At 42.8% G+C, this 24,053-nt stretch overlaps 1 protein-coding gene across 1 annotated transcript; it reads right to left on the bottom strand.

Moving 5' to 3' along the window:
* Nucleotides 1-1,042: 1,042 nt before the first annotated feature.
* Nucleotides 1,043-17,354, bottom strand: LOC121572509 (transcriptional regulator ATRX-like). Its single transcript, XM_045212033.1, has 17 exons — nucleotides 17,274-17,354; nucleotides 16,828-16,953; nucleotides 16,413-16,511; nucleotides 16,252-16,314; nucleotides 15,991-16,149; nucleotides 15,630-15,779; nucleotides 15,351-15,509; nucleotides 13,242-13,397; nucleotides 13,010-13,134; nucleotides 12,726-12,938; nucleotides 11,839-12,448; nucleotides 7,977-8,083; nucleotides 5,830-5,895; nucleotides 5,242-5,539; nucleotides 1,784-4,146; nucleotides 1,474-1,720; nucleotides 1,043-1,440 (listed from the first exon to the last, which is right to left on the bottom strand). Exons 1-17 carry the CDS (start codon nucleotides 17,302-17,304, stop codon nucleotides 1,043-1,045), a joined length of 5,370 nt encoding a protein of 1,789 aa, XP_045067968.1. The 5' UTR covers nucleotides 17,305-17,354.
* Between the last annotated feature and the right edge of the window lie 6,699 nt (nucleotides 17,355-24,053).

Below are 24,053 nucleotides of genomic sequence, written 5' to 3'. Positions count from 1 at the left end.
CCTGACAGTTCTCCTCTCTGGTCTCTTTAGGGGCGAGTCTCCACATGAAGGTGTTAAAGTGCTCCTTGTCTTCACAGGAAACAGGAGAGGGGAGTGTGAGCCAAACACAGCTTCTGTGCAGCAGGCTCTCAGGATCTATAATAACATTAACACCAGGCTGAACTAGGCTGAAACACGGCCAAAACTGCATATGTGTGTGTGTGTGTGTGTGTGTGTGTGTGTGTGTGTGTGCGCGTGACACGTGTTTGTTTCTCCTACATGTACTGCAGAAATTGATGTTTTAGATACCCTATCACCTAGGTATAGAGACAGAACAATCATATTTAACTATGTCTACTAGATGTACATTATAAAGTACTTTAGAAAAACAGTCTTTACTCCTGACAGTCCTGTGAAGTTCTCAATTTCTCTTTATTTAATACAAATATCTGTATATTACAATTCAGTACAGTATAGTGCATGAGTACACTCAGTTCAGTACCTTACAGTAGAGTGCAGTACACATACTGTGTAAATTGTATGCAGTAATTGATTAAATTCAATGATTTTACGTAGGGTCGTGCTGTATATTGAGAACCTTTATTTAAAATATGGTGGAATGTTGTGTGTGCATATGTATTGGCAATGGAGTTAGTCTAAGAATTACACTTGAGATGAGATCTAAGAAATATTTAAGAATATACTATTGACATCTGCTTGACCCTGTTTGCGTCAGGTAGGCTAAATTGTAGTTGATTCCATAAGATGTTACCTCTAATACCTCTCGATCTATGCCATAGTTCATATACTGTATATAATCTTTCCAACAGACAAATCAAAACTGGGTGAACAAGAACAAACTATGTATTCATGAGAAAAAAGGGGGACAGTTTGTGCAAAGAAAGCTCTCAATAAATAAACAAATACATGAATATAATAAATAATAATTTTCAGTCCAACCTGGCCTTTTATGTTCAGGACTGTGGATAAGTGTCATAATAGAAAGTACAAGCACACATCCACAATGAGGTTCTGAAACACCCATATTGATGTCCAGTATAGTTCACTTCAGCTCCAGGTACTGGGGTAAGACATTGTTCCAGAACTGTTGAGATTCTTGGGTTGTCTTTTTTCCCCCTGTGGTCCTCTGCTTGGTACGGGCCGGTGGTTTGAGTTTCTCCCTTGGGGGCTCTTCCTTCCCTTTCCTGCTGGGGGGAGCTGCTTTAAGGGGTACACTCTGTGATCCTTTCTTTTTCCCTTTTGCTGATTTTATCTCTTCTTCCTCTTCTTCTTCTTCTTCTTCTTCTTTTTCTTCTTCTTCTTCTTCTTCTTCTTCTTCTTCTTCTTCTTCTTCTTCTTCTTCTTCTTCTTCTTCTTCTTCTTCTTCTTCTTCTTCCTCTTCTTCTTCATCTTCATCTCTCTCCTCCTCTTCCTGTCCTTTACCATCTTTCTCCTCTTTTTCTTCCTCTTCCACAACTTCTTTTTCTTTCATACCTTTCTCCTCCTTTTCTTCCTCCTCTTCCTCTTCTTCTCCTTCCTCCTCACCTTCCTCCTCTCCCGCTCCCGTTTCCTCCTCATCCATCTCCCCTTTCTGTTCACATGCACCCTCTTCTTCCTCTTCTTGTTCCACCTCCCCATCACTTGTCTTCTTTTCTTTCCCTTCTTTTTTATCTCCCTTCTCCTCCCCCTCTTCTCCACCCTCCTCTTCCTCTCCATCTTTTTCTTCCTCCTTCTCGTTTTCCTTTTCTTGCCTCTCCCTTTCCTCTTCTTGTTTATTTGCTGCCTCATCTCTCTCTTCATGCACTCCTCTTTCCTCTTTCTCATCTTCCTGTTTTTCACCATCCCCCTCTCCTTCATTTTCACTCTCATCCTCTCCTTTCTCCTCATTATTCTCTTCTCTTTCTTCTGTATTCTCATCCTTTCCCTCTCCCGGATCTTCTCTATCCTTCATTTCCTCTTCTTCCTCCTCCCCTTCACCCTCTTCCTCTCCTTCTCCTTCTCCTTCATCCTCCCCCTCTCCTTGCTGTCTTTCTTCTTCCTCCTCTCCCTCTTCCCCTTCCTCTCCTTCATTTTCTCCCTCTGCTTCTTTGTCCCCCTCTTCTTCTTCTTCTTCTTCCTCCTCTTCCTCACCTTTTCCACCTTCAACCTCTTCCTCTCCTCTGGCCTCATTCTCATCATCTTCTCGTCCCTCCTCACCCTCCTCGACTTCATTGTTCTCATCTCCTTCAGCTTTCTTTTCATCCTCTTCTTCCTCACCCTCAACTGCTTCCTCTTTCTCCTCTCCTGCATCATTCTCATCTTCTCCACTTTCTTCATCCTTTTCCTCATTGTCATCCTCTTCTTCTTCCTCCTCCTCACTTACAACTGCCTCCTCTCCCTCCTCCTCCTTTTCTTCACTTTCACTACCTTCCTTATCCTCTCCCTCTCCTTCCTCCTCTGCTCCACTCTCTTCCTCTTCTTGGTTCTCTCCTTCCTCCTCTGCTGACTCAGTAGCTTTACTTTCTTCACTTTCTGCTTCTTCTGCTTGTTCATCTTCCTTCTCTTCTGCTGATCCCTCACTCTTGCTCTCAGCCTCATTTCCTGATTCATCACCACTCTCCTCCTTTTCATACTCACTCGCATTGCTCTCCTCCTCTTCCTCTTTTTTTTCATCCCAACTCTCTTCATCACTGGACTCCTCTTCAGTCTTCTCCTCCTCCTCCCCCTCTCCACTTGTCCCAGAACCACTTTCGCCCTCTTCTCCTTCCCCCTCACTCTCTTCAATCTTCTCTTCTCCTTCCTCCTCTTCTCCAACTGACGCATAATCACTCTCTCCTTCTGACCCCTCACTCTGTTCAATCTTCTCCTCTCCCTCCTCCTCTAGGCTTGCCTCAGAATCACTCTCTTTGCTCTCCTCCCCATCACCTGTCCCCTCACTATCACCCTTCTCCTCTTCCTCTTCCCCCTGTACTGTGCCCTCACCACTCTTCTCTTCTTCCTCCTCCCCCTGTACTGTGCCCTCATCACTTTTCTCTTCTTCCTCCTCCCCCTTTATTGTCGCATCACTATTACTCTTCTCGTCTTCCTCCTCCCCCTCTCCTGTCCCCTTACTCTCACACTTCTCGTCTTCCTCCTCCCCCTCTCCTGTCTCTTCACTCTCACACCTCTCATCTTCTTCCTCCCCCTCTCCTGTCTCCTCACTCTCACACCTCTCATCTTCCTCCTCCCCCTCTCCTGTCTCCTCACTCTCACACCTCTCATCTTCCTCCTCCCCCTCTCCTGTCCCTACACCATCCCCCTTTTCTTCTTCTTCCGCCTCCGTGCCCTCGCTCTCTTCACTCTTTTCTTCTCTATCCCCCATTCCCTCTCCACTGGCCACAGTATCACTGTCTTCACTGTTCTCTTCCAGACCCTCACCACTTCTGCCATCCTCTTTTTCCTCTTGTTGGGTGCTCTCCATTTCTGTCCCATCTCCTTGTCGCTTTGTGGAATCTTTATCTTCATCATCCTCAGCTCCTGACCTTTCACTACTAGAGTTCTCATCGTCATCGACTTCGGCCTGACCTCCTGACCTCTCGCTAGCAGCCTCTGTGGTGTCTGGGTCCTTCTCAAAACTCCTGCTCCCCGCTTCCTGATCAGAATTCCAAAGGGTGCTGATGCGGAGGGCGGTCCTCTTGCTTTGCTCGGCTGCGCTTGGATCTGATGTTGAAGAAGAGGGTGATGTGGAGGAAGGCTGGGTGATGGCGCTCTGTTTGGTGAACCTCTCTACCCGGCTGGACCGCTGAGGAGGCATAGAGGTGGCTGTGTCACTCTCCGACTGAAAACCCCTCACACTCATCACCGCCTCACTCAGGACCCCCATGGCTGCCCCCGCCATCCCCACATCTGGAAGGAGAGAGGCTGCATCGCTGAGAAATCCTCCCCAGCTAGTCTCCCCCTCCTGGGAATCACCAAAGGCATCTTCCCCTGGGACCTCCACTCTATCCCTGACCTGAGAGACAACCAGTGACTTCGTTGACTTCTTATCTCCAGCATTTTGAGGTAGTGCATCTGATAATGACAGTGATGTGATTGGTGATTCGGCCTTTGAGGTAGGTTCTACTAAGACTGGTTGGCTGGAAACCTCTGTCGGCTTGCTTTTCAGTTTCACTGGGGCTCCCTTCAACTCAGTCAGTTTAGTTTCAACATCTAAAGATTTGGGCACATATTTTGTGTTGGTGGGTGCACTTTCTGTTTCTGTGACTTTGGCTTTATCTTTAACTGCCATTTTGTTCCCCTCTGTTGTCCCTGACTCTTTGAAAGTAATAGACTCTTCCATCTTCTCTTCATTCACCTCTTTTGCCTTATTTTTTCCCTTTATTGGAGTGCTTTTACCTTCAGATGGTTTGTTATCATCTACAATCTTCTTGGGAATGCTCTTTACTTTCAAAGGAGTGCTTTCAGCAATAGCCTTAATTGGAATTGGTTCCTTTTCCACAGGTTTAGCTTTAACTTTGACTGGAGTGGACATGACCTCTTGAAGTGGTTTATTTTGAACTTCAATAGTTTTAGTATCTTCCTCTGCAATTTTAGATTTATTGTCTTTGGACTCCAAACTTTTAGTTTTGATCAGAGTGCAGGTCGCCTCAACCTCCTTACCTTGAACTTTTACAGGGCCTTTACCTTTCATCTCTGTACCTTTATTCACCTCAGACAGCTTGCTTTGACCATGCTTTGGAGTGCTGGGTTTAGATTCAGACAGTTTGCTTTGACCATGCTTTGGAGTACTGGGTTTAGATTCAGACAGTTTGCTTTGACCATGCTTTGGAGTGCTGGGTTTAGATTCAGACAGTTTGCTTTGACCATGCTTTGGAGTGCTGGGTTTAGATTCAGACAGTTTGCTTTGACCATGCTTTGGAGTGCTGGGTTTAGATTCAGACAGTTTGCTTTGACCATGCTTTGGAGTGCTGGGTTTAGATTCAGACAGTTTGCTTTGACCATGCTTTGGAGTGCTGGGTTTAGATTCAGACAGTTTGCTTTGACCATGCTTTGGAGTACTGGATTTAGATTCAGACAGTTTGCTTTGACCATTCTTTGGAGTACTGGGTTTAGATTCAGACAGTTTGCTTTGACCATTCTTTGGAGTACTGGGTTTAGATTCAGACAGTTTGCTTTGACCATTCTTTGGAGTACTGGGTTTAGACACGGATATCTGGATCTGACTGTGTTTAGGAGTGCTAGGTTTCGATACGGATAACTTGCTTTGTTTCTTTGCAGGTGAACTTGGCTTAGACCCTGCTTTACCTGTGCTTTGCAGATTACTACCCGTCAGTTTACTGGTGTTCGCTTTAGGGCCAGCCTTTCCTGTTGTCAAAGCGATGTTCTCCTTGCACCTGGCTGGGGTTTGAGGGGTCTTTAAGCATTTGGGGCTCTTTGGGGGCGTGGCCTCTGCCTTTAACAAACTCCAGCTGGAGCCTCTCAGGAGCTCGGTGGGAAGGGCCTTATGGGAAAGTAGCTGCGCCTTCCTGTTGGCCGGGGCTTGTTCAACCTCCATTTCTGCCTCCTTAACAGCTCTCCTCAGAGCCCGACCCTTTTTATGTCCCTGGAGAGATAGAGAAAGAGTGAAGGAGACAGACAGAGAAAGACAGAGGAAGAAAGAGAAAGACATAAAGTGATATAAAAGTAAGAGAGCAAAGGAAGAATGAGAGAAAGGAGGGTAAGTTTTACAAACAGAGAATATTCAGAGTAGAGAAAAAGAGATAAGGATTTGAAACATAAAGAGAAGACAGTAAAGTGTAAAGCAGAATAAAGTCTCTAAATGTAGAGTGAAATAAGGGAGAAAGACATGGCAGTCCTTATTTCTCCTCCCTTCCAGTAAATACAATAACATACCTTTTCCTTCTGTTCTGCAGATGTAGTCCCAGTCTCATCGCCAGAATCTCCTCCCAATGGTAATGCCTGCCTCAAAGAGAACAGGACACAAGTCTCACAACCAAACTCAACATCTCCTTGAACTATATAGAGATACGGTAATAACCTACATAGAAGTTCTTACAATGAAACAACTATAAAGGGTTACAACACAAAAGCCAGAATCTTCTTTCCATCAGGAATGTAAACAAAGTGTGTGTAGTCAGCTTTCCCGCAGGCAAGCATGAGCCTACAAAACCGTATAACAGACTCAAAACTATAGGCCCTTAGGAAGAACTAAGACGAATGGCGATTCAATACGTCTATTTTTTCCCCATCTCTGCTGGAAATAAATGATAATCTGAGTTAATGAGAGGGTGCTCATTGCCATGGCAACCTTTATTAGAAGCTTTTCCATCCAATTCATTAACACATGCACCTTCATCAACGTGTGCCAAACTCATCTATCTCCCTGACCTGAGAGACAACCAGTGACTTCGTTGACTTCTTATCTCCAGCATTAAAGGGTGTCAATTGAAAAAAGGTAAAATGAAACGTGCAGCTAGTTTGCAGTCTTTCCAGCTTCAGTTTGAAATGATTGTGTTAGCTGTTTTGTTGGCTAGCTCCTCTGAACAACAGTGCCCTGACGAGACAGCACATTTTCTATGCCAGGTGAAATCGTGCCTCATTAGCACATTGTTATGGATGTATCAAAATAAATGTCACTAGAAAACAGTTTAAACAAATGCAAATACAGCTACTGTTGTTTTTCTTTTTGACGTTTGACGTGATTGTAAGTTAGCTGTAGTTGGATAGCTAGCAAGCAAGGGATAAGAACGTTGCAAGCCAGTATGGCAATGGAACATTTAGAACTAATGAATGGGTCGCGTCCATTGATACAGAACAAAAAGACTGAACGACTCGGTCGCGTCTCTGGAAACCGAACCAATAGAACGAACGACCAGCTGGCTTGGGTAGCAACCCTAGATTTGTGTCAGGACTATATCTTGTGGAAGGATGAAATAGTGTGAATAAATTAATCAAAATAAAGGTTTTAACGAAAATATGTCAATCATTATTTGAATATGTTTGTAATGCCCTCGAAGCCGGTGTTTGGAGGATATAGTGACACGGGTTACTGACCCAAGACGAACCCGTGCCAATATATCCTTCTCGGGCATTATCACTTAAATATACTACACCTCAAAGGCTCTCTAGGACTAGATAAAACCCGTACAGTATACACACAGGGTCATAGCACACAAGACACCATAACGGTTCTGTGTAAAGACTAAAGAATTACCTGATGCATGGGAGAGGCAGCACAACAAAACGAAAAGCCTGGTCTTCCCAGCATCATGTGTTTCTCTAGCTTCTGTGGCAGTGTTTGGATGTGTGTAGCTAAATACGCTTCTCATCTGAACACAGGAGACTCCCTCAGTCTCCCTCAGCAGGAGTCATGGAAACATGGAAGTGAGGTGTGTCGACATCCCAGCCACATCAACACTATGGATTAGCTACACATAAGGAGGTGCTGTGTGTGTGTGTATGTGTATACTTGTTGTGTGTGTGTATGTTGATGGGAGGGATGGTGGCAGGGACAGGGGTTAAGCTCAAACACATTTGTTTATTGGCAGGAGCAATCTGTAGCACTGAAGCTGCCTTGAGGATATTTATGACATATTTTCTTGGAAAAGCAAATGAGCGTGAGACAGATACAGAGACAGATGGAGAGATCCCAAACCAAGCTCAATTAAAATGAATGGTTTTGGGTTTCACCCCCCACTGTTCCACCAAATGGAAAATGCCCCCCTATCCCCTATCAAACACACACACTCCACAGTGCGCTGAGCTATGCACATTTTCCTGGAATACTCAAAGACTGCCTGCAAACGCTGTTTCCTGCCTTGGAGCACACAGGCACCAGACCAAAGTAAAGGAGAACAGAGAACCCAGACCAACGTAGAGGAGAACAGAGAACCCAGACCAAAGTAATGAGCCATTATGATCCCAGGCCAAAGACATGGAGGCAACGTACTGTACCTCAGACGAAAGCAAGACAGCATACATACCTACACATAACACATGCTAAAAATTGTAATATTCTATAATAAAGCAATTGTACTCACCAGGTCTGGCAACATGTCATTATTGTCCTCTTCATCCATGTTCTCCTCCATATTCTCAATGAGCATCAGGCTGTCAGGGGCTTCTGTCACAGTGTCCTCAATCCTCTCTGTAAACACACATACTGAGAACATGGCTGCACTGGGATAGGTCCAGACCTGGGTTCAAATACTATTTCAAATATCTCAATTACTTTCACATACATTTCAAGTAAGTATTCAGGTATATTTTATTTAAAAAATATTAAGATACATTTGGAAATACACTTGGAAAGTATTTGAAAAACTAAAATACACTGACTCAAATACACTCCCATGCATTTAACCCAGGTATTTGAAAATAGTATTGGAAATAAGTATTTGAACATACTGTCAAATACAATTTCGCAGACTATTTGGTTTTTACAAATAACCATTCAAATTCTAAAATAAAAGTCCGTAAAACTTCAATTAATAGACCAGGCATTTATTTGCTTACAGTTGAAGTCGGAAGTTTACATACACTTAGGTTAGAGTCATTAAAACTCGTTTTTCAACCACTCCACAAATGTCTTGTTACAAGTTTACATACACAAGTTTACATACACTACAGTTGAAGTCGGAAGTTTACATACACCTTAGCCAAATACATTTAAACTCAGTTTTTCACAATTCCTGACATTTAATCCTAGTAAATATTCCCTGTTTTAGGACAGTTAGGATCACAACTTTATTTTAAAAATGTGAAATGTCCGAATAATAGTAGAGTGAATGATTTATTTCAGCTTCTATTTCTTTCATCACGTTCCCAGTGGGTCAGAAGTTTACATACACTCAATTAGTATTTGGTAGCATTGCGTTTAAATTGTTTAACTTGGGTCAAACTTTTCGGGTAGCCTTCCACAAACTTCCCACAATAAGTTGGGTGAATTTTGGCCCATTCCTCCTGACAGAGCTGGTGTAACTGAGTCAGGTTTGTAGGCCTCCTTGCTCGCACACGCTTTTTCAGTTCTGCCCACAAATGTTCTATAGGACTGAGGTTAGGGCTTTGTGATGGCCTCTCCAATACCTTGACTTTGTTGTCCTTAAGCCATTTTGAACAACTTTGGAAGTATGCTTGGGGTGATTGACCATTTGGAAGACCCATTTGCGACCAAGCTTTAACTTCCTGACTGATGTCTTGAGATGTTGCTTCAATATATCCACATAATTTTCCTTCCTCATGATGCCATCTATTTTGTGAAGTGCACCAGTCCCTCCTGCAGCAAAGCACCCCCACAGCATGATGCTGCCACCCCCGTGCTTCACGGTTGGGATGGTGTTCTTCGGCTTGCAAGCCATCCCCGTTTTCCTCCAAACATAACGATGGTCATTATGGCCAAACAGTTATATTTTTGTTTCATCAGACCAGAGGACATTTCTCCAAAAAGTACGATCTTTGTCCCCGTGTGCAGTTGCAAACCGTAGTCTGGCTTTTTTATGGCAGTTTTGGAGCAGTGGCTTCTTCCTTGCTGAGCAGCCTTTCAGGTTATGTCGATATAGGACTCGTTTTACTGTGGATATAGATACTTTTGTAGCTGTTTCCTCCAGCATCTTCACAAGGTCCTTTGCTGTTGTGCTGGGATTGATTTGCACTTTTCGCACCAAAGTACGTTAATCTCTAGGAAACAGAACGTGTCTCCTTCCTGAGCTGTATGACGGCTGCGTGGTCCCATGGTGTTTATACTTGCGTACTATTGTTTGTACAGATGAACGTGGTCCCTTCAGGCGTTTGGAAATTGCTCCCAAGGATGAACCAGACTTGTGGAGGTCTACCATTACCAGGTCTTGGCTGATTTCTTTTGATTTTCCCATGATGTCAAGCAAAGAGGCACTGAGTTTGAAGGTAGGCCTTGAAATACATCCACAGGTACACCTACAATTGACTCAAATGATGTCAGTTAGCCTATCAGAAGCTTCTAAAGCCATGACATCATTTTCTGGAATTTTCCAATCTGTTTAAAGGCACAGTCAACTTCTGACCCACTGGAATTGTGATACAGTGAATTATACGTGAAATAATATATCTGTAAACAATTGTTGGAAAAATTACTTGTGTCATGCACAAAGTAGATGTCCTAACCGACTTGCCAAAACTATAGTTTGTTAACAAGAAATTTGTGGAGTGGTTGAAAAACGAGTTTTAATGACTCCAACCTAAGTGTATGTAAACTTCCGACTTCAACTGTAAGTTGACTGTGCCTTTAAACAGCTTGGAAAATTCCAGAAAATGTTGTCATGGCTTTAGAAGCTTCTGATAGCCTAATTGACATAATTTGAGTCTATTGGAGGTGTACCTGTGGATGTATTTCAAGGCCTACCTTCAAACTCAGTGCCTCTTTGCTTGACATCATGGAAAAATCAAAAGAAATCAGCCAAGACCTCAGAAAATAAATTGTAGACCGTTGTATAAACACAACGGGACCACGCAGCCGTCATACCGCTCAGGAAGGAGACGCGTTCTGTCTCCTAGAGATTAACGTACTTTGGTGCGAAAAGTGCAAATCAATCCCAGAACAACAGCAAAGGACCTTGTGAAGATGCTGGAGGAAACAGCTACAAAAGTATCTATATCCACAGTAAAACGAGTCCTATATCGACATAACCTGAAAGGCCGCTCAGCAAGGAAGAAGCCACTGCTCCAAAACCGCCATAAAAAAGCCAGACTACGGTTTGCAACTGCACATGGGGACAAAGATCGTACTTTTTGGAGAAATGTCCTCTGGTTTGATGAAACAATAATATAACTGTTTGCCCATAATGACCATCGTTATGTTTGGAGGAAAAATGGGGTTGGCTTGCAAGCCGAAGAACACCATCCCAACTGTGAAGCACGGGGGTGGCAGCATCATGCTGTGGGGGTGCTTTGCTGCAGGATGGACTGGTGCACTTCACAAAATAGATGGCATCATGAGGAAGGAAAATTATGTGGATATATTGAAGCAACATCTCAAGACATCAGTCAGGAAGTTAAAGCTTGGTCGCAAATGGGTCTTCTAAATGGACAAATACCCCAAGCATACTTCCAAAGTTGTGGCAAATGGCTTAAGGACAACAAATTCAAGGTATTGGTTTGGCCATCACAAAGCTCTGACCTCAATCCTATAGAAAATGTGTGGGCAGAACTGAAAAAGCGTGTGCGAGCAAGGGGGCCTACAATCCTGACTCAGTTACACCAGCTCTGCAGGAGGAATGTGCCAAAATTCACCCAACTTATTGTGGGAAGCTTGTGGAAGGCTACCCGAAACGTTTGACCCAAGTTAAACAATTTAAAGGCAGCGCTACCAAGTACTAATTGAGTGTATGTAAACTTCTGACACACTGGGAACGTGATGAAAGAAATGAAAGCAGAAATAAATAATTATCTCTACTATTATTCTGACATTTCACATTCTTAAAATAAAGTGTGGATCCTAACTGACCTAAGACAGGGCATTTTTACTAGGATTAAATGTCAGGAATTGTGAAAAACTGAGTTAAAAATGTATTTGGCTAAGGTGTATGTAAACTTCCGACTTCAACTGTATATCACTGAACACAACAGGCGCTTATTAGAGACAGGCTTCTGTTTGAGCCAGGCATCTACTTCCTTAATGAACACAGCTTTTGCTCATTTGCATAGTTAATTGTTTAATTCCAGCATTCACTTCCAGTATTTAAATGTATTTGAATTAGGCGTTTATTTGCTGAAATGTGTGCCTTTGCCCGGCTATTAAAAGGGACAGGTGGTTATTTGAGACTGTGTTTAATTGACATTTTTATGGGTAATTGTTTTCGGCTGTGTATTTGAAAATACTCAAATACACGGAAAAAGTATTTTAATTACCAGATACTCAAATACATGTACTTGAACCCAGGTCTGAATAGGTCATAGAATATGGGCTGCAGTTCTGCTTACTACAGCTTGTGGCTGTATACTGTGGTGAAAAGGAAAGACAGCATCGTAGGATTCGGCTACCTGTCTGTGGTGGGGTGGGACTCCGAGAAGGGCTGGCGTGCCCCTCAGACAGCGTTTTGGGGGACTGGTTATCATCTGTGGGCTTTACAGAGGGGGGTTTAGGGGACATTGAGGTGGTGGGGATGAGTTTATGTGTGGATTTGAAGGACCGTGAGGGGGTAAGGGGTTCTTTAGATGTATATTTGGGTGATTTTGATGGGCTGGGCCTCTTCTTTGGGGAGGACTTGGAGGAGAGTGAAGGGCTAGGAGGGTCTGGGAATATGAACTTGGGTGACAGTGATGGTGTTAATGGGATTTTGGATCTGGATTTAAGGGACAGAGAGGGGCTGGGGGGGTTGTTTGAGGAGGGATTGGAGGACAGTGAGGAGGTGGAGGGGTCTTCAGATGGTGTTCTGGAGATGCAGATATTTCTGGACAGGGGCAGGGAGGCGTTGAGTAAGCCGGACATCAGAGGCGGAAGGTTACGGAACATCTGGCCAAACTGCTCTGGAGAACTCTCCTGAAACACACAACACAGAAAAGTAGATATAACTACTAAATAATGGCTACAGAAGGGCTAAATTGCTCCATCAGACCATAATAATAGTATTAAAGAGTGGTTATTTAGACTGGTACACATAAAGTAGGCTACTGCACATGACCATTACTGAGGTGCAGCAATGTGATGCAACACTGCTCCCTAGTGAAGGCAACCAAACACCACAACTCTGTCAACCCTTGTAATCAACACTTCGGATCTCCTTTCTGGAACTGTCAGATGTTTTGGCAGTGCTCACCCTCTCTCTGCGGCGGGCCCTAGCAGGCAGGGTCCAGAGAGGAGGTGCGGTCTTGGGTATCAGGAGGGAGGGGTCCATCAAGAGCAGCTCAGTGTAGGTCTCCAGAGTCTCCAGAATGGTCTCTGTAACATCCTCCTCCTCTATCACCACTTCCTCATCCTCTGGGGGTCTGGGCATAGCCAGCACCAGCATGTGAGAGCCGCCACATGCCACCTGAACACACATACACAGTATTAGCAGGTGCACGAACATAGACAGACACACACAGACACTAATTGACTTACTGACTGGACGCTGTATTTGAGGAAGCGTGGGCACAGTGTTGGTCTGAACTGGTTGGTGAAGTTCTCTTCCCCCAGTCCTAGTTTACCCTGGCGACCGTCCCCAAAGGTGTATAGAATCCCACTGTCTGGAGTGAGAGAGATGGGGTCTCAATGGAACATGCTCAGGCTTCAAATTTCTGAATGACAACTTCTATTCAACAGTGTATACTAGTCGAATAGTATAGAAGCTTGCCTGTGATCACTGCGGTGTGGTTCTCTCCACAGGTTACGTGACTGACTCTGCCATTCCGGAAGTGGTCCAGTGCTTTTGGCAGAGGTGCCTCAAACAGGAAGGTCCCATGGCCCAGCTGCCCATGCTGCCCCCGCCCAAATGCGTACACATTGTCCTCTGCAACACGGAGAGGAAGAGAGAGGTGTAGAAGAAGATGAAACAGTTACCGGCTAGGAACAATAGACAGACTGTTTTATTTCATTAACAGTACTGTATTAACCCTTTGACGCGTACGAACACATATTTGTGATCATTGTTGAGTGGTCCCTGCAGCGTACCATCGCAAATATGTGATTGGAACAGTAGCAACAGAACGTATGATGCAACAAACGTGTCTAAACAGCATTGTTGTCTGAAAAGCATCGAAACAATGTTTTGTACTGATGGGAAATAAAGGTCTTCACAACTTTATTCCTCAATTTCACCTTTTATTGTAAAAGATAAATGCGAACTTCATCATCCAAACATCACACGGAACACATACACAGCCGAACTCATTCCATATACCAGTCTAAATAACAGGTTGCGCTGACAAAAAACTAAACATAAGTTAGCGTCCTAACTGCTAGACTTGTTTACAATTGTCCACATATCTGGTGAGCACAAGGGAGAAATGTAATATTGTTTACAAAGGAGATGCGTATCAGCTAAGCAGCTAAATTCTTTATGCAGGCAGCCATGTTTGTTTGTGCTTGAAAAGTGAAAACTCCCTAATCCCAGAATGCCATTCACTATAAGACGCAAATAAACAAAGTCAAAGTCAAAGATGGCTGCGCCCATTACCTGAAAAATATTAACTTAGTTTGGCAACTTTTCAGCATATTACAAATCTTCAATGTACTTCTTACAGTGTATACAAGAACCGGAGCACATGACTGACAAGTCGTTTACCGTTTTTGACAAATCAGAAAGCAAATAAAATGTTATCACCTCACAGATCATCAGCCCAAATACAAGCCTACTGCCTAGCCTAACCATAGTGCACAAGCTAAACAGGGATGAAACCATTTTAAGGGGGTTTGTGGGGGGGTTCATTTCATTTGTGGGGAGTTTTCAAGTCCATGGTCGGTAGAAATGGGGGAAGGTATCATGGGGGGTATGATGCAGGAAATATTACTACGATGGGGGATTTATCAATAAATGGGGGGGGTCTGAGCTGGCAACCCTGAGGTACCATAGTTACAATCTGATGCCGCATTCAAAACAACTGGAAATCTCCGACTTCCGACTTCAGTGCGTTCAAGACAACTGGGAACTCCGATAGGAAAAAATATTTTTGAACGGTCATCCAAGTCAGAATTCCAACTCGGGAACACGGGCCTCTTTCTAGAGCTCCAACTTGAAGATCACTGACGTCATGATTTGACCTCGTATTTTTCAGAATTCCCAGTTGTCTTGAAGGCACCATTACATTTACATTTTAGTAATAATATAATAATAATAATATGCCATTTAGCAGACGCTTTTATCCAAAGCGACTTACAGTCATGCGTGCATACATTTTTGTGTATGGGTGGTCCCGGGGATTGAACCCACTACCAAGCGCCGTGCTGTACCAGCTGAGCTACAGAGGACTATAAGTCAGTCGAGTGAACTATCCCTTCACCTTGTTTTTTATAACATCTTTGGTCTGACAGACGATTACGTGACAACCAGAATGCACTGTATGATGTCAACAAACATGGCGCCACACATAGCTGGCAAATAGCTTAGCATTAGCTCATTATAATCATAAGGCTCAGTAAAGCCTCAAACATAAATTGTCCGCAACAGTGAAATGGGCTACTTCTTATGTGAATTAATGAGGAGGCGGAACAGACCTCAATTCAAACTGTTGTTAGAAAATCTAACTTGTTAGAAAATTAGTCTATAGATAATTAGCAGGCAGTGTGCCTTGGTTTGAGGGCAGCGTGGGTTAACTGTCCTATTGCGTAACAATCATATCTTGAATCAGTGAGTGCATTCTGACATCACACGCATAAAACAACTCACGCTGGGGCGACTGTTAGAGATATTTGGAACTCACATGTGAAAAGGTTAATAGTAATAGTATTTCACAGAGGTATTTACTTGTGAGTGCCACTGTGTGCTCCCCTCCACAGGACACTTGGATGACCGGGTCCTGGATGCCTTCCACCCTCTGAGGGACTCTGTGATTGGCTAGCTGGTCTGGGAATAGACCCAGCCTTCCGTTCCCACTCTCCCCAAACGTGTAGAGGTCCCCATCCACTGGAACAAGCCCAAAACAACAACAATAACCCAGCCGCGTTACTATATAACAACAGGATGTGGTATGCATAAGGTTAAGCTCCCCAATATAAGATAACCCTGCATGTGTGAGTGTATTACCTGTGACGAACGCTGAGTGGTGGTATCCACAAGACACCCAGGCCACTGGCTGTCCCACCATCATGTCTCTGGGCTCTGAGGCGTAGCTCTCTGTCCCCAGACCGATCTGGCCCACAGAGTTATCACCCCACATGAACAGCCTACCCTCCTCTAACAACACAGCACACAGACGGCATGTGAAAGATCAGAAACGCACACAGACTGACAGAGAAGAAAGAAAGAAAGAAAGACAGACAGACAGACAGACAGACAGACAGACAGACAGACAGACAGACAGACAGACAGACAGATAGATAGATAGACAAACACACTGCTCTACACTGATGATGCAAGTAAACAACCCATCTGTCGTCATCCTTACCTGTCAGGGCAGCTGAGGTGTTGCAGCCAGCAGCAAGCATTTTGATTGGTGCGTGGTCAGAGAAAGGATGAAGCAGGTGGAAGGTGTTTGTGTCATCACAGTGTCCCAAACCAAGCTGCCCCTCCTGGTTACTGCCAGCACCATAAACACGCCCACTCCCTGACAACCATGGGGGAAAGAATCTTAAGTAATGATAATGGCAAATATTCAATCATAACATCCTCTAAAGTAATGCAGAGTAAAATAACATGGTTTTCTTACATGTGCACACTATTGTGTGGTCTCTCCCACATGATGCAAACTTCACTTTTTCAGACTTCAATGCTAAAGGAAAAAAACATGTTTTAACATTACAAAACGTAGTAAAACTTAAGACAAAACATGAGTCAAACATAATCCTAGTACATGATGGACTGACTGACCTTTCACAGTGGTGGGCTTGTTGATGTTGACGTTGATCTTTGACCCCAGTCCTAGCTGACCCCAGGTATTACTTCCAAACATGAACAGCCTGCCATGGCCTACAGGTAGGAGAAGAGGCATTACACTTATATTTCATAAACTGCTAATAAAACTCTTAATTATACTGTTTTTATGCTTTTTTAAATGTATTAATTTTTATTTGAATGCCTAAATACTATAGATGTCTTTAAGTATAATGCATTTTGTTCATTACACTAACTAATTACAGGTCCAATATAGCATCAATAAACTGTTAATAACTATTTATAATAACTTACAGACATTTTATAAACAACAAACTGATAATTTATGGTTTTATACAGTGTCTCCAAGTCACCCAATCACACGGGAGAGAGTTGGCTACAAATTGAGTACCTGTTATGACAGCGGTGTGATCACCCCCACATGAGATTTCTTCTGGATGGTCATTCTTCAGCCAGAATTTACTGGGCACATTATCAGCAAACTTGCTCTTCCCAAAAGTGAAGACTGCTCCTGTTTCTGTTAGGGTAAAAAAAAATAACTTTCAGACAGGAGAGAAACTATGACAGTTCATTGGAGTTTGGGGATATAACAGGTCTAATATAGCCTACAATGTTCGGTTGTACTAAAATGACCCTGATTTCACTAGGCTAACGTTACAGGAGTAGGTAATTCCTAATGCTAAGCGGTTGTCAGCAACCTATTTAAGCTGCTACAAGTCAGAAATAGCAGCAGGTTAGCGAATGGTCACCACCACACATTACTGGTGCTATACTATCTAAATAACAGCCATATGCTTTTAAAAAAGCGAGATACAGACACTTGACAGCTTTTTTTACCAGGTATATCAGCCTCCGTCTGGCGGGTCATCTCTCCCCTGTCTTCGGAACACCTCACCCATGAATGTGACGTTCCTCGGCCGAAATAACCTTCTTCTTCTATGGTATTATGGCAGTCCGCAAACAAGCGTTAGAGATGCATGCCGCCACCTACTGTACGGGTGGTAAACTATGGAAAAAATATCCACTGTAGGAAGGGGGGAAAAACCGATATCTTACAAAGTACAAAAATGGACATAATAAATCAACAACCCACTCCTTCAGTCAAATTCCAATTCAAGTCACATCCCTACACAGGCTCAGGGGCCTGTGAGGGCGGAACATCCTTTGACAGGATTTCTTGCAATGTCTCGGCTATGAACTCACTGTGTCCCAAAAAGTCCCATACAGCCCTTATTCTCTCCACCTCTCTCTCCTTCACCCTAACAGGGCAATCTGGGGACTCGGGTACATGCTCGCCACCACAGATGCAGCATATAACCTCAGCTGGCATACAATATTCTTCCAGTCTGCATACACTTGATACATGCCCAAATATTTTGCATTCATAACACTGGAGGGGCTTGTGCACAAAAGCTCTTACTGGGTATCTCATAAAGCCTAGTTTTACATGAGAAGGGAGCGACTCATCAACAACAATAATATGGACGAAGTGGATTTCCTTACTCCATCCACCATACATGCGCACCAATCACTTCATCTACTTCCTCAGGTATATCATCTGTATCCACTTCATGCGTAACCCCAGAAATAACTCCCTTGACTAAAGCCCAGAATCCATACACATTCCATTCAAAAATCTTTTAGAGGCGCAAAGCACGCTTCTTCTGTTCCACGGACACACCAGAAATCAGAATAAGACCAGCTCTTGTGACTCTCACCGACGCCACCTCACCATGATACTCCTCGTGACTTCAAATGGATCCCCTAGGTAACATTGATCCAAAACTCTCACTCCGACTATAAACAAATCTAGGGATTTCTTAGTTTTCATCACAACTTTACTTATTTTGTTTGCTTTCTTTTTCTCAACAAGCCCACTCGTTCCCACTCGCTGTACTCTCATCTTCAGCCGACCCACCAACAGTTTTGAACAGAACATCCGTTTCCGCCTTCTTCTTCTTCAATGAGGTTTAATGGCGGTTGGCATCCAATAAATGTTGCATTACAGCCACCTACTAGACTGGACTATAACTCCCTTATACTTTGCTTTATTTTTGCTTTATTTTTTTTATTAATTAACAATAATGTAGTGCATATAGCGACAGAACGAAACTAGCACAAGGGAAAATCAACCTTGGCTGCATACAAGTAAAGAGTAGCTCAACCAAGCTACTCACTCTCACAACGAACAATCACTCACAAAGGACAAGGGGGCAGAGGGAACACTTATACACAGACTAATGAGGGAATGAGTACCAGGTGTGTGTGATTGACAAGACAAGACAAGACAAGACAAGACAAGACAAGACAAGACAAGACAAGACAAGACAAGACAAGACAAGACAAGACAAATGGAGTGATGATAAATGGAGCAGTAGTGGCAAGTAAGCCGGTGACGACGAACGCCGAAACCTGCCCGAGCAAGGAGGAGGGGCAGCCTCGGCTGAATTCGTGACACCTCTGTACTGGTACAGATCTACTACTCACACCACTCCTCTCAGGATCCCTCCCCCTTGACCCATCTTCCTCTACTTTCTTTACTGCCTCAGTATTTGATAACTTCTGCACTACTCTAACCCTGGAAACCTCCACCTGCCTCTCTCGCAGCAGACATTTCTGATCCCCAGCCCCATGGGCACCCCTACAATTGCGATGAGCCAAGAAAGCGTTATTGTTATTTTATTGTGTTACTTTTATTATTTTTGACTGTAGTTTATTTGGTAAATATTTTCTTAACTCTTTCTTGAACTGCATTGTTGGTTAAGGGCTTGCAAGTAAACATTTCACGGTAAGGTCTAAACTTGTTGTATTCGGCGCATGTGACAAATAAAGTTTGATTTGATTTGGTAGAAGATGGATAGAGATGGATTTTTTACCCTTTGGCAAAGTTTTTAAAAATCGCGTTGTTTAGAAGGAGTGCAAAGGCGAATTGAGTTATTGCACACACGCACATCACAAGGTAGGCGTTCCCTGCGGACGGGCGTGTGGGGGGACTAGACCGCAACCTCTGACTGAAACAGGGTAGGTATTAGTTGCAGGTACACACCACTTGTGTAAGGAATCATTAAAGTATTATTTTTCGTTGGTGTAGCCTATTGACCTAAAATCATCAGTAGTCGAAAAAGAGAAGGTCGGCACTCTTTGAATTGAAGTGAAAAAGGTTTATTAAATTTTACACATAATCAAACATTAGAAAACATACCAACAAAACACCCTCCAATTTATGCTACCCTGTGACTATGGAGCGTAGCCCTGATACCAAAAAAAAATGGCTGTGACTGCGTTTACCTCCGCCCCGCCCTTCTGGAAATCTCTTCCTCAAAGCTACAGATCCGTTCTGCGCATGTGTTATTTTACGCACACATTTTTTCTACGTAGCTTCTGTTGCTTACACCACCTCCCTTCACGTTTCTTTCGTCACTCACGCTCACCCTCTCCTGAACAATGATGATGTAGCCTGTCTCTGCCTCATATTTCTGAACAACTGAATAAAAACCTCGCACCGATTTGAACGAACATTCAAGGCCATTATGTATTCCAGTAACCTTCTCGTTCTTCTGTCTGTTGTAACGGATATTGCAGTTGGACAAGCAGGACGCAGTCCCTACACATTGCATTGGAGCAAAAACAATCTGCGTTTAGTGTGATGATGTAGGCTGGTCTTTGTAGTTGCTGCCATATTGTAGCCACTAGCCAGAGTTGCTAAAAAAGAACACTACTCGTTTGACTGCCTGTCTGCCTCCTGCTTAGCCAATGTTTGCAATGATGATTAAAAAATAACATTACATCTCTAATTAGACTGCGTGTCTTTGTCTTATTTGTGTTTGATATGCTGCCTAGATAGCTGCATGTAACTCCCCACTTGAGTTTTGCATTGTGCACAAAATACATGTTGATCATGTATTTTGTGTACATGTAAATACAGTGCCTTCAGAAAGTATTCATACCCCTTGACCTATTCCACATTTTGTTGTGTTACAGCCTGAATTAAAAATGGATTAAATATTTGTATTTTCTCATCCATCTACACACAATACCCCATAATGACAAAGTGGAAACATGTTTTTAGAAATCTTTGCAAAATGTATTGAAACTGAAATACAATAAATATCTAATTTGCATAAGTATTCACACCTCTGAGGCGATACTTTGTAGAAGCACCTTGGGCAGCGATTACAGCTGTGTGTCTTTCTGGGTAAGTCTCTAAGAGCTTTCCACACCTTGATTGTGCAACATTTGCCCATTATTCTTTACAGAATTCTTCAAGCTCTGTCAAATTTGTTGTTGATCATTGCTAGACAAGCATTTTCAGGTCTTGCCATATATTGTCATGTAGATTTAGGTAAAAACGGTAACTCTGCCATTCAGGAACATTCGCTGTGTTCTTGGTAAGCAACTCCAGTGTAGATTTGGTCTTGTGTTTTGGGCTATTGTCCTGCTGAAAGGTGCATTTATCTCCCAGTGGTGTCTGGTGGAAAGCAGACTGAACCAGGTTTTCCTCTAGGATTTTGCCTGTGCTTGTGCCTGTGCATTTATTTATTTTATCATGAAAAATTCCCCAGTCCTTAATGATTGCAAGCATACCCATAACATAATAATAATATATAATAATATGCCATTTAGCAGACGCTTTTATCCAAAGCGACTTACAGTCATGCGTGCATACATTTTTTTGTGTGTATGGGTGGTCCCGGGGATCGAACCCACTACCTTGGCGTTACATGATGCAGCCACCACTATGCTTGAAAATGTGAAGAGTGGTACTCAGTAATGTGTTGTATTGGATTTGCCCCAGACATAACACTTTGTATTCAGGACAAAAAGTTAATTGCTTTGATACATTTCTTGCAGTATTACTTTAGTGCCTTGTTGCAAACTGGATGCATGTTTTGGAATATGTTTATTCTGTATACACTTCCTTCTTTTCCCTCTGTCAATTAGGTTAGTATTGTGGAGTAACTACAATGTTGTTGATCCGTCTTAATTTTTCTCCTATCACAACCATTAAAATACACTGCTCAAAAAAATAAAGGGAACACTTAAACAACACAATGTAACTCCAAGTCAATCACACTTCTGTGAAATCAAACTGTCCACTTAGGAAGCAACACTGATTGACAATAAATTTCACATGCTGTTGTGCAAATGGAATAGACAACAGGTGGAAATTATAGGCAATTAGCAAGACACCCCCAATAAAGGACTGGTTTTGCAGGTGGTGACCACAGACCACTTCTCAGTTCCTATGCTTCCTGGCTGATGTTTTGGTCACTTTTGAATGCTGGCGGTGCTTTCACTCTAGTGGTAGCATGAGACGGAGTCTACAACCCACACAAGTGGCTCAGGTAGTGCAGCTCATCCAGGATGGCACATCAATGCAAGCTGTGGCAAGAAGGTTTGCTGTGTCTGTCAGCGTGGTGTCCAGAGCATGGAGGCGCTACCAGGAGACAGGCCAGTACATCAGGAGACGTGGAGGAGGCAGTAGGAGGGCAACAACCCAGCAGCAGGACCACTACCTCCGCCTTTGTGCAAGGAGGAGCAGGAGGAGCACTGCCAGAGCACGTGGAGGCCACACACACTACTGAGCCTCATTTTGACTTGTTTTAAGGACATTACATCAAAGTTGGATCAGCCTGTAGTGTGGTTTTCCACTTTAATTTTGAGGGTGACTCCAAATCCAGACCTCCATGGGTTGATACATTTGATTTCCATTGATCATTTTTGTGTGATTTTGTTGTCAGCACATTCAACTATGTAAAGAAAAAAGTATTTAATAAGATTATTTCATTCATTCAGATCTAGGATGTGTTATTTTAGTGTTCCCTTTATTTTTTTGAGCAGTGTATGTAACTCTCATTTTATCCATCTACCAATAGGTGCCCTTCTTTGCGAGGCATTGGGAAAACCTCCCCGATCTTTGTGGTTGAATCTGTGTTTGAAATTCACTGCTCGACTGAGGGACCGTACAAATAATTGTATGTGTTGGGTACAGAGATGAGGTAGTAATTAAAAAATCATGTTAAACACTATTATTGCACACAGACCTCCATGCAACTTATTATGTGACTTGTTAAACAAGACCATCCTAGAACTTATTTTGGCTTGCCAAAACAAAGGGGCTGAATACTTATTGACTCAAGACATTCCAGCTTTTCATTTTTTATTAATTTATAACAAATTCTAAAAACATAATTCCACTTTGACATTATGGGGTATTGTGTCTAAAAATACTAAATTTAATCCATTCTAAATTCAAGCTGTAACACAACAAAATTTGGAAAAAGGGGTGTGAATATTTTCTAAAGGCATTGTTGGCACACACACGCTAACGCATACATTCTACACACGTACATTGTAATGTTGTAATATTGTTGTATTGTGGTTTATACATTTTGTATTGCAGATATGTAGTGGTGTAATAATGTGTTGTATGATGTACTGTTTGATTTTTTTTGTGATGTAATTCAAATAATAATATAATATGCAATTCAGCAGAAGCGACTTACAGTCATGCGTGCATACATTTTTTCTGTATGGGTGGTCCCGTTGATCGAACACACTACCTTGGCATTACAAGTGCCGTGCTCTACCAGCTGAGCTACAGAGGACCACATAAACATAAACATTACACAACAAGTTGGAAATTGCAAATTCAACAATGAGTGGTTTGGAAGGAATCAGTGGCTAACTGCAAGCATTGCAAAGCAATCACTAGCCTGCTATTCAGTGGAGTGGGTGTGTGGTCCCAATTCTGGGTTTAAGTGTCTCTTTTCCAAGCTTAAAATGATAAACATTCAACATTGGACATGCTGTCAATCCAGCATGATTTCTGCCGCCCTCAAAACAACTGTTAACTCGGAAGTGGGAAATCTGACTTCAGTTAGTTCAAGACAACTGGGAACTTGGGAAAAAACTAGCTCTGATTGGGAAAATACGTTTTGAACGGTCATCCAACTCGGAATTGTAAATTGGGAACTCGGACCTCTTTCTAGAGCTACGAACTGATGATCACTGCCGTCATCATGATTCGACCTTATTTTTTCAGAGTTCCCAGTTGTCTTGAAAGCACCATAAATCCAGAGAATGCCAGACTTTGATGACAAAGTTTGATGACAAAATTTACCCATGAAGGACTGCCGCACCATCTTCCTGTTTAAGTGAGCACAGCACAAATAAGGTGAGTCCAAAAATGTATTGTATGCTGCAGCATAAATGATGTAATATGCCAGGGAGATATGTATACTGTAGCTAAGAAAGTAATACTAAGTGTATGTTGTGTAGTAAGCTGTTAGTAGCCCATGTGCCTCACCCTTATAATTTGGTATATTTTATCCTCTTAATTTCGCCTACTGTTCTGACTTGGCACATGTAGCCTATAACCTGTTTTAGAGAAATGTAATCATCGAATATTGTAAGAGCTTTCATTGTCTGCTTATATGCCCCCTTTATTTATCCTAGGGTTCTGACTTGGTGTACAGGGAGAACACTGTAAGAACGGCCCATGTTCTGAATTATGTCGCTGTACATTTCAAAAGTGCTGAACAAATAGTTATATTGACTACGTCCGTCCTAGCTCGCTCATTAATGTCTTAATCGAAATTACGGATTGCCTCTTAT

Source organism: Coregonus clupeaformis, chromosome 40 (assembly GCF_020615455.1).
Source record: "Coregonus clupeaformis isolate EN_2021a chromosome 40, ASM2061545v1, whole genome shotgun sequence".
In the NCBI taxonomy this organism is placed as follows: domain Eukaryota; kingdom Metazoa; phylum Chordata; class Actinopteri; order Salmoniformes; family Salmonidae; genus Coregonus; species Coregonus clupeaformis.
This window is presented reverse-complemented; position numbering and strand designations above follow the sequence as displayed.